Source organism: Toxorhynchites rutilus, chromosome 2 (assembly GCF_029784135.1).
Source record: "Toxorhynchites rutilus septentrionalis strain SRP chromosome 2, ASM2978413v1, whole genome shotgun sequence".
Classification (NCBI taxonomy): Eukaryota; Metazoa; Arthropoda; class Insecta; order Diptera; family Culicidae; genus Toxorhynchites; species Toxorhynchites rutilus.
The window spans coordinates 260,527,718-260,542,591 of NC_073745.1; the positions used below are offsets into that span (position 1 = coordinate 260,527,718).

At 39.1% G+C, this 14,874-nt stretch overlaps 1 protein-coding gene across 4 annotated transcripts in view; it reads right to left on the minus strand.

Annotated features, from left to right (window-relative positions):
* LOC129764421 (uncharacterized) overlaps positions 1 to 14,874 on the minus strand; it is a 358,190-nt gene that overhangs the window by 16,413 nt on the left and 326,903 nt on the right. For all 4 annotated transcript variants that reach the window (XM_055763484.1, XM_055763485.1, XM_055763483.1 and 1 more), the window contains exon 6: positions 11,530 to 11,625. In XM_055763484.1, the coding sequence (XP_055619459.1) occupies positions 11,530 to 11,625 (96 nt within the window). The remainder of the gene's footprint in view (positions 1 to 11,529; positions 11,626 to 14,874) is intronic.

Genomic DNA, 14,874 nt, shown 5'->3' on the forward strand with positions numbered 1-14,874 from the left:
CCGAGAAAGACCGGCATAGTAGCAGCCGTAGCATCGGCCAAGAGCTGGGGATAAGTCATCAAACCGTTATTAACCATTTGAAGAGGCTTGGATTCACAAAGAAGCTCGATGTATGGGTGCCACACACGTTGACGCAAAAAAACATCTTTGGCCGTATCGACGCATGTGAATCGCTGCTGAATCGCAACAAAATCGACCCGTTTCTGAAGCGGATGGTACACTGGCGATGAAAAGTGGGTCACTTACGACAACGTGAAGTGCAAACGGTCGTGGTCGAAGCCCGCTGAAGCGGCTCAGACGGTGGCCAAGCCCTCATTAACGGCCACGAAGGTTCTGCTGTGTGTTTGGTGGGATTGTCAAGGAATAATCTATTATGAGCTGCTTCCCTATGGCCAAACGCTCAATTCGGACCTGTACTGCCAACAACTGGACCGCTTGAAGGTAGCACTCATGAAGAAGAGGCCATCTTTGATAAACAGAGGCCGCATTGTCTTCCATCAGAACAACGCCAGGCCACACACTTCTTTGGTGACGCGCCAGAAGCTCCGGGAGCTCGGATGGGAGGTTCTTTTGCATCCGCCGTATAGTCCGGACCTTGCACCAAGTGACTACCACCTGTTTTTGTCCATGGCGAACGAGCTAGGTAGTCAGAAGTTAGCCACAAAAGAGGCCTGTGAAAATTGACTATCCGAGTTTTTTGCCAATAAGGAAGCGAGCTTCTATAACAGGGGTATTATGAAGTTGGCATCTCGTTGGGAACAAGTCATCGAACTAAACGGCGCATATTTGACTTAAAACAGATGATTGTAACTAATTTTATGAACAAATGAAAATTCAAAAAAAAAAATACCGCAGGACTTTTTTGACAGCCTAATATATATTCATATTTGGAAGTGTATGGATTTGAGAAAATCATAAATTAATGAAATAGCATCGATATTACGAGTGCCAGAACGTCGCGAATCGGAGAATTAGGTGGCATTCCCTTATTGCGAAAATTTTCTATTAAAGATAACCTATCATTTTGGAACTCAGAACAAAACCACACAATATGATCAATATCGTGATATCCTATACCACACACACACATAGGTTACTATCACTGATGTTGATTCGAAATAGATGTGCATTCGAAGAATAATGGTTAGACATGAGTCTGCACACTACCCGTATAAAATCACGAGAAAAATTATATCCTTTAAACCATGGTTTGAGAGAAACCCTAGGAATGATAGAATATAGCCATCGGCCTTTATCGCTACTATTCCAACTTGACTGCCAAGATGCCCGTTCACGAGGAATATGAAGATATTCATCGGAAGTAATTGGCCTATACAATAAGTCTCCTTCCGTAGCGCCCTTCTTGGCAAGAAAGTCTGCTTTCTCATTTTCTGGTATCGAACAATGAGACGGAATCCATACAAAAGTGATATTAAATGAACTAGTTATGAGAGCACTTAAAAGCTGATGGATTTCAGATAAGAAATACGACGTATATCTAGTCCTCACTGAACGGAGTACCTCTAAAGAGCTGAGACTATCAGAAAAAATGAAAAAATGATCTGGTGCCAAGGTCTGAATATGATGTAGGGCCATGTATATTGCAGCTAATTCTGCAACAAACACCGAACAGGGTAAACTAAGCTTATGGAAAGTGAAGAAATTGATATTGAATATGCCAAAGCCTGTGCATCCATTAAGACTAGATCCATCAGTAAAAAAAAGTTTTGGTTGGGTCAATATGTTTATACCTTGACAGGAATATCGCAGGTATAACTAAATGAAGGAGATCATTTGAAATATTATGCACATAATCCTTCATTGACAGGTCAAAAGTAATAGAAGAACTGAACAAAAATGAAGGAATGATCTGGGAACCAGATAAAGCAGATGGACTTTCCAAAGTCATAAATTCATGATATAGAGACATTCGCCTAGATTGAACGCCTGAGTTCTATATTTTTTCAAAGTTTGCTATCTCTTTCAGATTAAGTGTTTCACAGCGTATTAAAAAACGGAATGATAACTCGAAAAAACGTACGGAGAGGGCTGTTTTTATTATATTTTCTGTATCAAACATTTATTATTATTTTCTGTATCAAACATTTATTCCATGTACAAATAAACATGTTATTTGCAAGTGGTTGAAAAGTCCTGAACGAGAATTGTATCTGAAAAAAAATCTGATATTCTAATGACGAGTTTTGGTATAAGTACTAGGAATGTTATAGTAAAAGGTAATTTTAAAAGGGTAGATTAGAAGATCAATTAATGAACAGTGATTGGACCCATGAACGTGCACTTTGTAAGAAAACGTGAATATTAGCGTGTAAAAGCGTGTAAAACAAATTGAGGCTGAAGAACTAGTGAGGATCAATAAGAGATCTATCGCTTGTACTGATGAGACAAATGAACAACCCTGTCGCTACAATCTGCGTTCGGCTTCCAAGCGCAGGAAGGTTGATGCAGTTGATGCTGAACGATATGAGAACGAAACACCGAAAATAAGCTACGCGGGTGCAGTTAAAAGGAGTGAAAGAAAGAAACTAATGGAACATGCAAAGAAACATAATGCCAAGCCTGATCCAGTAGTAATAATTAAGCCAAAAGAAAACGCCCAGGTGAAAGACGCGAAAGCTGAAGTGAGAAAAAATGTGAATGCCATAAACCTAAATGTGAAACGAGTCAGAACTGGCAGAGATGGTGCAGTTGTGATTGCCTTAGGGGACGACAAATCAGTGAGCCAGTTGAAACAAGAAGTCGAAACAAAACTAGGCAGCCAATTTGAGATAAAAGTGCGAGAGAACATTATGCCGACAATAAAGTTGATTGGAATTGACGAGGAGTACAGTGAAGAAGAGTTGAAGCACGTACTGATTGATCAGAACGATGTCATGCGCAATCTGAAGCACTTTAAGCTCTGAAAATTGTTCTGCAATGAGAATGGTGAATTTCTCGACACAGCAATCACATATGCACCGTGATATTGTGTACCTCAACATAGCCGGATTGCGATGCCATTTTGACTAGTTTAAACTGATGATCGAACAAATTGAACCGAAAATTGTTATTCTGACGGAAACGCATCTGACACAAAATCGCGACTTTGACGAATTTGAGGTTCCGAAATACAATTTCTCAGCTTGTTTATCAAGATCAGCTCACACCGGAGGTGTCGTGATCTACATGGATGAGCGACTGAACTACAAAAAGATTTCGAACACCACAGCTGGGTATAACTGGTTCCTAGCAGTTGTAGTGATAGACTCGTGTTTAGCTGGAATCTACGGAGGTGTTTATCACTCACCCAGTAGCAGTCACGCAGGTTTTATTGGATGTTTCGAAAGATGGCTTGAAGATGTGTTTATCGAAGAAAAAAGAAATGTCATTGTTTTTTTTTTTTATCCAAAATATATATTTTATTAAGGCTCATATGGCGTCAGCCTAACGGGGCCGGGAGTTCAATATTTTGACAATGTTTGCTTAGACTATGTTAGTAATATGTAACCGATTACTCGCGGTTGACTCGAGGTTAGTATTACAAGTGTTCTCATAATTGGTATGTCGCAGTCTTCGATGCTCTGTACGTGTGCCCGACACGGGATACTTCCTATTGGGATGCAGCTGACCATTAATCAGCAACGCCCCCCTAGTCTGTACCCCATATCTAGCGTGGTGCGTCTTTCTCGACTCGAGGAATCCAGGATAGAATGGTCACTAGTCGGCGCAATCATCAGCTCGTGTAGAGTTGTCATGAGCGGTACAACCTTTGGCTCTTGTTGAATAATCAGTGGACTGCACAACCTTCGGCCCGTGCATCTGTAAAGAGTGTGTGTATGTATTGCCGCGACTAAGTAAAAGTTTATCGATCGGATAGGAGGGATATGAAACGGGGACACAACGAAGGAAACATCATTAAACGTTGACATCGGCGTTTCTGAGGAACAGGTATAGATGAAGCAGAAGATCAGGATCACGGCTACCTAAGATATCCCGGACGGGGATATCCGATTGTCTGCCTTGTGCTCTCAGTGCTCTAGAGAGCTGAGAGCGAGCAGCATGGAACCGGATACACGACCAGACAACATGCTCGATGTCGTGGTAGCCATCGCCACAATCACAAAGATTGTTTGCTGCGAGCCCAATGCGATAGAGATGCGCGTTTAGGTTGTAGTGATTGGACATAAGCCGAGATATCACGCGAATGAAATCACGACCTACATTCAATCCCTTGAACCATGCACTCGTCGAGACCTTAGGGATAATCGTGTGTAACCAACGACCGAACTCATCACCACTCCACATGCGCTGCCAACTTACGAGCGTATACTGACGAGGAATGTGGAAAAATTCATTATAAGCAATTTGCCTTTCAAAAAGTGTGCCTTCTAAAGCGCCCACCTTAGCTAGCGAGTCCGCTTTCTCATTCCCCGGAATCGAGCAATGAGAGGGAACCCATGCTAAGGTAATCTTGAATAATTTTTCAACCAAAACACTCAATAGTTGTCTTATTTTTGTTAGGAAATAAGATGAGCGTTTATCAACTTTCATTGAGCGGATTGCCTCTATTGAGCTGAGACTGTCTGAAAAAATAAAATAGTGGTCGATGGGCAATGTTTCAATGATCCCTAATGCGTAATATATCGCACCCAGTTCAGCGACATACACGGAACAAGGATCTTTGAGTTTGAAAGAGGCACTGGAATTTTCATTGAAGATGCCAAAGCCAGTGGACCCGTTTATGAATGAACCATCAGTAAAGAACATTTTATCAGATCTAACTTTCCCATATTCTGCCAAAAATATCGACGGAATAGAATCGGAGCGTAGGTGATCTGGGATTCCATGGATTTTTTGTCGCATGGACAGATCAAAAGTGACAGAGGAATTGCAAAAGTATGGGAAGCAAAATTGGTTGGAGATGCCCGGAGAACATAAAACTTGACTGAGGAGTCAGTTGGAGTAGATTTTCGAAGTTTTCAATTACCAATGGATTCATGATCTTGCAACGGATGAGAAATCTGTAGGATAATTCTGTGAACCGAAGAGTAAGCGGGGGTACTCCTGCCAAAACTTCGAGACTCATCGTATGTGTCGAATGCAAACATCCCATTGCTATACGCAAGCAACGATATTGTATCCTCTCCAGCTTGAGAATATGAATCCTGGCAGCTGATCGGAAGCAAAAACTGCCATATTCTAACACTGACAATATCGTTGTTTTGTACAACTGAATGAGGTCTCCTGGATGGGCATCCCAGTGTCATTGTCAAATGTCATTGTTGGCGATTTCAATATCAAATGGAACGAATCAGGATATGCTCGTGAGCTGAAAAACGTAGTGGAGGCACTGGGGATGAATCAACTTGTCTCTGAACCAACACGTGTTGCGCAAAATAGTAGCACCATCATCGAACTTGTTTTCTCCAACGTGGAGGGATGTGAAGCTACAATCGTAGAAGAAATGAAAATTGCTGATCATGAAACCATCTGCATTCAGGTTGGTAATACGACGAGAATAAATCTACCTGAACGAAAGACACAGATCGTATCCTGGAAGCGTTATTCGAGAGAACGTCTACAAGCTATCCTACGAGTTGATGTGATGCTGCTGAACAACTCAGTGTTTCACTCGTATCCGCGGTAAAACAATTGACGGAAACAGCCGATTTAAGGCTTGGCAGATCACAGAGCTGGTATGGAGCCGACCTACGAGGGGTGAAAGCCCGAAGGGATAGAGCCTACCGCACGTGGAAACGGACCCGCAGCCTATGTAATTTGATACAGTATTGATTACTGCGCAACGCTTTTGTACGAGAGCTTCGAGCTTCCAAAAACAAAGCAGTACAGCGTGAAATTGAACGATGCAATGGACATTCGAAAAAGCTATGTAAATGTCTGAAATTACTTTTTTTTTTTATTAATCCGTTTATTTTTACAGGCTCAGTTACATAAGTTTAAAGGAGCCAAACTCTTAACTATATTTCAACTAGCATATATCAACATGTTGTTTCCTTAATTCTATTGTCAATGAAATAGGAAACCGATTACTCGCGGTCGACTCGAGTTTAGAAGGGTGACACATTGTTATTAGGAAAAGGATGGGATGTAAGGAGATGTGTGTTTACACTCGCACTCACATGCACATTCACATTCTCATTCACACTGACACTTCACACTCAATTCTTAAAACTATCCTTACATCTAATATGTATTTACAATTTAACTTATTCTAATGTTAGTAGGAAGGGAACCGATAGCTCGCGAAGGACGAAAAGGAGGGGAAAAGGATGTATGAACAATCACACTCGAAGATCGATAGCTTTAAGGAAAACATATATTTGGGACATGTAATCAAGGTCTAACCGAGCCAACACATCTCTCACCGGCACATTGGGCTGCCTTCCTCTAGCCCGAAGGGAGTTTTCTAAATTCAATCTGGCAACAAGTTACACCTCACACGACCAAACAACGTGTTCGATGTCGTGGTAACCTCGGCCACAAATGCAGAGATTGCTACCGGCCAGATTGAAACGAAAGAGTAACGCGTCTAACGAACAGTGATTGGACATGAGTTGGGAGAAGGTGCGAATAAAGTCCCGACTCAAGTCTAGACTTTTGAACCACGGTTTGAGGCTAACCTTAGGGATAATCGAGTGAAACCACCGGCCCAATTCATCTTCATTCCACTTGCGTTGCCAGTTAGCGATGGTATTTTTGCGGACTAAAGAATTAAATTCATTGAAGGCGATTTGACGCTGATAAATATCGCCTTCAATTGCACCTACCTTTGCTAATGAGTCAGCCCTCTCATTACCCGGAATGGAGCAATGTGAAGGGACCCAGATAAAGGTAATGACATAACAGCGTCTGGATAAAGCACTCAAAAATTCTCGTAGTCTCTCAAGGAAGTACGGCGAGTGCTTTTCCGGCCTCACTGAACGGATAGCTTCGACAGAGCTAAGACTATCCGTTACAATGTAATAGTGTTCAACAGGTCGTGAGGCGACGCTGTCCAGCGCCCAATGAATTGCTGCCAATTCCGCAATATACACTGAGCAAGGATTCTGAAGACTGTGTGAGGTGCTAAAAAATTCTTTGAACACTCCAAATCCTGTGGACTCGTTTATAGTGGACCCATCAGTAAAGTACATATTATCATAATTGATACCCCCATACTTTTCATCGAAGATCGTTGGAGCGATCCTCGATCGTTGGTAATCTGAATATCCATGGATATCTTGCTTCATGGACAGATCAAAATGCACAGAGGAATTGATGTAGTCAGGGAAACAAACACGGTTGGGAATATACGAAGAAGGATCAACCTGCATGGAGATGAACTCATGAATCCGGAGTGAAAATTTAGCTCGATCAGCTGCTCAAAATTTCCGATCACCAATGGGTTCATAACCTTACACCGGATGAAGAACCGAAGAGATAATAAATTGAAGCGATCTTTTAGTGGGAGTAGGCCTGCCAAAACCTCGAGACTCATGGTATGCGTTGAGGGCAGGGCGAATAATTTAAGGGAATTCAAAAATATATGTAAAGTGTTTGTATCACAACGAGTCTTGGATTGAGAGACAAAGATGGAATACACGGAAGTGAAGCAAGATAAAAAGGAATCTCACAGAATTGAAAAAAAATTTTATCGAAAGTTATCTGCTCGTAAACCTTCCACACTTCAAAAGATGTGTATGAGTATGAGGTGGCCATCTATAAAAAAAAAGAAATCGGGTAGAAAAAACGGCTAAACGTATCAATATGAAACATTCACAGATGTTGAGAGAATACAGCAGGCTGAAAATGTGCCTGAAAACATCAGAACTTGCTGAAATATTTGCAGAATTACAGCATTTTTTTTTGAAGCATTATAAAAATCTTGTTTTGGCATTTTTTTTAAATCGATGCAAAAGATTTAAATAATTTTGTTTTCGTCAAAGTAACAAATTATGCTTATGCAAGGTTTATTGGAGTCTTCAAGTCTGCCTTTCGATTTGCGGTGTAATGGTTGTTTATTGAATAATACATCATCAAAGACTAAAAAGTAATTTTCCATTTAAACTGAAATATCTTTATATGGAAAAGTCCTACGGGAACATTCTAGGAATCAAATGCAAGCTGGTTGATAATGTTAATTGGATTCGCTGTTGAGTTGGTTAGCAAAAAATTAGTCCATAAAATTTTTGAAAAGAACAGATTGTCGAGTGTACCTATAACAATTTTTTCTTATGCTTTTTCCATGCACTATTTTGAAAAATACTTAACATATACAGTACATTGAATTCAACTAGACGAGCCCCCAATCGGGTGAGATATTTGATATGTAGTCTTTGTCATTACAAGCGTGATTATACAGCCATTCCAAGTCAAACCGATATAGTGGTTCCCAGATTTTCATCAAAAGTGGTAGTGGTTTATCGCAAATTATGAGACCCTTTTTTATTTTTTTAGGGTGACCATTTCTATTTTAGGGTGGTCCAAAAAAAACCATTTTTTCGCATTTTTGCCAAAAATGACTTGTTTCAAAAATGTATAACTTCTGAACTACTACACCGATTCAGATAATCGACATATCAAATTAAAGCCAATCTTCTGGTCTTTCTTGAAAAAATACTACACCTGCAGAACATTTGAATGCCGCTCTCGTTTTTATTTTATTTTTTTTTATCTTCGCTTATTTTTCGTCGGCCTATTTCCGCCACTTTAGTGCCAATCACCGACATCAGGGAGGCGACTCCACCTGTTCCTACCTATCAGACTCAACAACTCATGAGCCGGGCCAACTTCTTTTACTTCCGCTCCGAAGGAAGACGTAACCAGAGATTTTTCGCCTCAGAAAATCCCAACGACGCCAGCTGGGATTGAACCCAGGCCGATCGGATTGTGAGGCTGTTACGCTAACCATACAACCACTGGCGCCGTCATCTCGTTTTTATTGATTGTATTCGTTTTTTATTGCTTTCATAGTCTCGGGACCGAAGGTGCTATAGTATTTTATATTTTTTTGTGGAAAGCTGAAGAAAAAAACTTTTTTTTTCCATTTTTTCCACTACAAAAAATCATAACTTTTGAACTACTGGACCAATTCAGATGATCGACATATCAAATTAAAGCCAATGTCTTGTTTCAAAAAATATTACACTCTGAATGGAGATAGATTATGTTTTCTTAAATCTTGATTATATTTGTTTTTATAGCTTACATCGTTTCGGGACCAAGGGCGCTATACTTTTTTATATTTTTTCCTGAAAGCTGAGGTTTTTTCACATAATATATCCGAATACCAGCGAGGTGTTATTTTTCGTTTTTAAGCTATGATTTTTCAAAGTTAACATGTTTTCAGTTTTCGTTCAACATTTCTATGCGACTAGACTGGATGAATGTGAATATAATCCAATTTATTGGCAAATGTGTTATTTTTTCAAAAAAAGCTAATTAGTAGGCTTTAATTTAATATGTCGATCATTTGAATCGGTCCAGTAGTTCAAAAGTAATAAATTTTTTAAGAAAGTAATTAAGAAAGTAAAGAAAGGAAAAAAGGGGAAAATGTTTTTTTTGGACCATCGGGTAACTTTGAAAAATCATAACTCAAAAACGAAAAAACGCCTCCCTGGTTTCGAGATATGTAATGTGAAAAATCCTCAGCTTTCCAGAGAAAAAAAAAATAACTATAGCGCCTTTGGTCCCGAGACTTTCAAAACAATAAAAAACGAATACAATTAATAATAACGAGAGCAGAATTCAAATTTTCTGCAGGTATATTATTTTTTCAGAAAAGACCAGGTGATTGGCTTTAATTTGATATGTCGATCATCTGAATCGGTCAAGTAGTTCAAAAGAATTTTTGGAAAAAGTCATTTTTGGCAAAAATGCGAAAAAATGGTTTTACTGGACCACCCTTAAACGGAAATGGTCACCATAACAAAAAAAAAATAAAAAAATACGGGTCTAATGTTTTGCGATAAAGAACAAAACTACCACTTTTGACGAAAATCTTAGAACCACTACAGGGAAACTTCGATTTAACGTCACTCGATATAACGTACATTTTACCTCGATATAAAGTACACATTATCAATGTCCAAAAAACATTTTTTTAAATATTTTTTTTTCTGAAAGAGCAATAAATTATCTGTATTTTGATACTAAAGTTTGTATTGTAACTTGAACCAATCCCGAAATACAAATGTTTTGTGATTCCGGATTCTAAATGAATCGATCATCAACCAACAGAACGAAGGGAAACAACATGAGAAAAGTTGGCTTCGTCTTCGTCTTCTTATATTCATCAACTTTACTCAAACAGCAACACAATAAAGTAATATAAGGTACGTTTCAGAGTTCTTTATTATGCTTCGATATAACGTACAATTCGATACAACGTACAATTTTGAAAACGAAATGTACGTTATATCGAAGTTACCCTGTATATCGGTTTGGAATGGAATGGCTGTATATTAATATCGGGTTTATCATAATTAGTAATTAATCACACTGACAAATATTCTGCAAACAAAATACTTTCTGACATAGTTTTGTCGTGTTAAGCATCCGAATATTGTATTATTTTATGGTGTATTTTCCAAAAATACATATTATTGGCTCGATTGCATCATCTGTATTGAAATTGATTCCAATTTAAGTTCAAAAATTCATCCCAATGAGAACAGTTTGTTATTGTCGTGTTTACCTGATACCTTTAGTATCAACAATAACATGTGAACCCTAATGCGATGGAAAACTGACATTTGTCATATGTATATATTCGAAAATGACAACGACAAAAAAAAACATGGACAATTTTTTTCGAAATATTTAATTTCAACTTATCAGCCTCGTTTGACGAAATCAACAATTGTTAATTTCAGTGGTTTTTTTTCGATCGATGACGGGCACATTTTAAATGTAATTTTAAAATTTAATTACATGCGAATCAGCCCCGGTTTGGCTTTGTTCCTGCAATGTGCGAGCGGGCATAATTGGGACAAAGCAAAAATGCTGATCCATCGCCAGGAAGCGGAACTAAAAGGCTGAGGGATTCGATCGGGCTGCCACGGGTTAATTATGGGTAAATTGCAATGACACTGTGCAAATTGCGTTCGTTTATTACCGCGTTCGTTAATTACACTTCGAATCAGAATCCAATGACAGCGGGAATAATTGAACGATGAAGTTTAATTTGGTTAATATTTAACGGCATAATCAGGCTGCGTTGGGGTCCCCGAGATGGATGGGGCTGCCATTAAAAGTTGCGATTATATCGGTCTGAAAAACGGAATCTCATTCTCCGTTCTTTTACGCTTCAAACGTTTACTCTGACCAACCGGTCCGGATGAAACTACTGCGACGTATGATCAAACACCAGCTGAACAGTTTCAATTTGCCTCCCATATGAAAACAGTGCTCATCAATTATTTGAAAGCAAACACTTCTTTGTAGCATACTTATGGTTATAATGCTGGTTGCATTCAACCGGTCCGATGAGCCGAATCTCCAGGCTGGCACAAGTGGCCCCGCACTTACCTCAAGAGACTCCCGACGTTGGATCGATAGGTGGGTGGTGGTGAAGCCGTGCTCCGCATTCTTCCAGATTGACGATCTCGGTCCAGCAGGAGCAGCCTGCAAAATATCCAAATCAAACACACATTTAGTTGCTGTTCAGACCCGTATACTCTGTTGCCGGTGGGAATCAGTCGGCAGTCGGTTTATATGTGCATTACGAGCGGCATCAATTTGAAATGCAAAGTACTTTGAGATAAACACGGCGGCAATGATGAATCCTGGGGCTTGTTTAAATCTTCTATCCGAAACTAGTTAGGTCGGTCCCCGGTACGATTGACGGGACACAGCCACAGCAATTGAGATAAATGTGCAAATGTTATTCTAAATAATTACTGTCCATGCTAAACGCCAATCTTGTGTTTGAATGTTGCATTCCGCGATGACATTAAATTAGCCGGCAGCATCCGTGTCATACATGGATTACCTAACGCCGACCGAGCAACCGGACACGATACTTTGTCGAGCCGGGAAGCTTGAGCTACGATTCCGCAGAGACACTATCTGGTGGATGCACTCTCAACGAACGAAGTGCAGTGTGTTTGTGTGTGAGAGAGTGGACGAGGAACACGATACCCCACGGCAAGGTACAACTTGTCTAAATTGCATTTTGAAAATTGTTTTAATTAGTAATTGAATTATTCTGCCCGGCAGTGTGATTATGTACATAATTAATTTCAAACAACAGTACTTCGGGACGGATACAATCAGTGTTTACATTACAAATTTACGCGATAGGTACACACAATGTGGTGATTTACGAAATTCAAACGAGCAACGGGGTTTGTTGCGGTGAGCGAAATGTGAGATGTCAGTGGCATAAATGGCCGACTTGCACTGCGGTCACGCGTATTCTAGAGCTTGCCACTCCGGAATGCATTCAAAGCGTGTTATTCGGCGTACAAATCTCAACTAAGTACTATTAATAAAAATGACGCAAGTAATACCTACCTCAGACAAAAGTTCCACTGGGAACGAAGTTGGAACATTTGGCTGGTTCTCAATTACAAATGATTAATGAGTGCATTTTGACGTAGGACTACGTATTTCATATCTATAGCGGGATGTAAGTTAAAAGGTTCAAAAACGAGAGCGTTACATTGGAAGAACAAGATTTTGAGCGTTAATACCTCTTTGCCGGCTAAATGGAGTGGTATAATAATCACTTCATTCGAAGGATATAATGTCTACGAGTTATATACTTGTTACTTATAGATCCAAAAACTTGTTTCAATAGCTCAAATATAGCAATCAAAATAGCCTTGTTTTTATAGGTTTTCGTCATCTAAGAGAACATTTTACTCATTTTCCGTACAGCACAAAAAAAACTTTTTCTTTTTTAAGGCACTGAAAATACAAAATGGTATTGAAACGCTAAAATGGAGAGCGCAGGAAAAAAGTCGCAACCAAATTGTCAACGTTGTAACAATTTTCATTTGATACTAGTACAAGTTCGATAGAAAGAGTCATTCAGGAACGCCCGTCACCTTACTCTATATTGGGTTCCCTATCAATGTTTTGTTGAGTAAATGCTAAAAGAGAACTATCATAATCTTTATCTTTTCCGATGGCACTAACATTCCTAGGAGAACTTCGCCGTCTCAACGTTGTATTGTTTGCATTTTCATATAAAGCACGTTGCTTAAGATTTTTATTCTAGGCAATTCTCAACCACTTATGCAGAAATTTATGTTTCATTTCTATGGCAGCCCCCCTTAGAGAGGGAAGAGAAGTGTCGATTCACCATAGAAACGTTTCGTGCCCCCTAAAACCTCCATATGCCTAATTTGGTTTTACTTGCTTGATTAATCCTCGAGTAATGCAGAAATTTATGTTTCATTTGTATGGCACCTCCCTCTTAGAGAGAGGGTGGAGTGTCTAACATTTATTGTACCCTAAAACCTCCGCATGCCAAATTTGGTTTCATTTGCTTAATTAATTCTCGAGTAATGCAGAAATTTGAGTTTCTTTTGTATGGCAGCATGGTAAATGGATGGTAAATTATTTGAAAAACCATATCACGTTTTGGAAATACTCCTAATCACACAACTATTCTTTATTCACAATATTAACGAACAATTCACAATGTGTACACTAATTTATAATTGGTTCTTGGTACTCGGTATACTATGGGTTTGTCCTCCTATGTTTCGTGAAGCTGACTTCTAAGGAAGACATATATGGGGAACATAATATTAAGATCGCGTCTACTCAAGCTGTCATAATCTGACATGCGTGAGTATACCCTTTCGAACTCCTACATCAACAGACAGTTAAATTCATTAATTGTATTTTTTTTACATAACCAAACAACATGCTCGATAATATGACATTCTAGAGCAAAATTACATTAATTTTAGTAGCAAGACCTACACAATAACGATGAGAATTGATCCCGAATTGATTAAACTTTGGGGATAATAGAGTAAAACCATCTTCCAAGATCATCCCTCCATTGATTCTGCTAACTTATAAATACCTGTTTTCCGAAAAATGGAGAATAACTCGTGATACGCATCGACCAACATTGTAAGCTAACGCCGAATCGAAGGCAAAAAATTGCTCGTTGCGTCGGAGAGGAAAGCGAGTGGTTAATGCAATCGTAAAAGCGTACCCATTTCAATCGTCAAATTGTTTAACTTCTTTACTATATTTTCTGTTCGTATTTCAAACACAGAAATGGCTTGATAAATTTCCTGTCTAATGGTATATAACACAACATATATCGCAATAACGAGCTTGAGTAATATGCTTTTGAAATTCCTTACTGAATCGTTACATTTTTCGTAGAGTGACTCCCCTATACAGCCATTCCATGCCAAACCGATATAGTGCTTCTCAGATTTTCGTCAAAAGTGGTAATTTTGTTCTTTATCGCAAAACATTAGATCCCAGTGTTGCCACACGTGCAGATATATCTGGAAAGGTACAGATTTTTTCGTTATTTTTGGTACAGATTACAGATTTTCATCAAAAAGTATAAATTGGTACAGATTTTTTTCCGCGTTTGGAATTTCTCTCGAAAAATTTATTGAATGATAGTACGCAATCTAAATTTAGAAAGACTATGTATAAGCATCATCAAATACACGAGTGATTAGTGGCTAGCGAATATTAATGTACATTGAATTCGACTTGGATTGCTTCACATCGGCGGCTTGGGTCCGCCTCCTCATTGGATGGTGCCACCGCTCCCCTTACATTGACCTCAGAATAAATTTCATTACGGAAAAAATAAATTCATCATAAAAATTGTCGGTTGCGTTAATACGTAAGTACTGGTATTTGTACTAAGTAAATCTAGATATA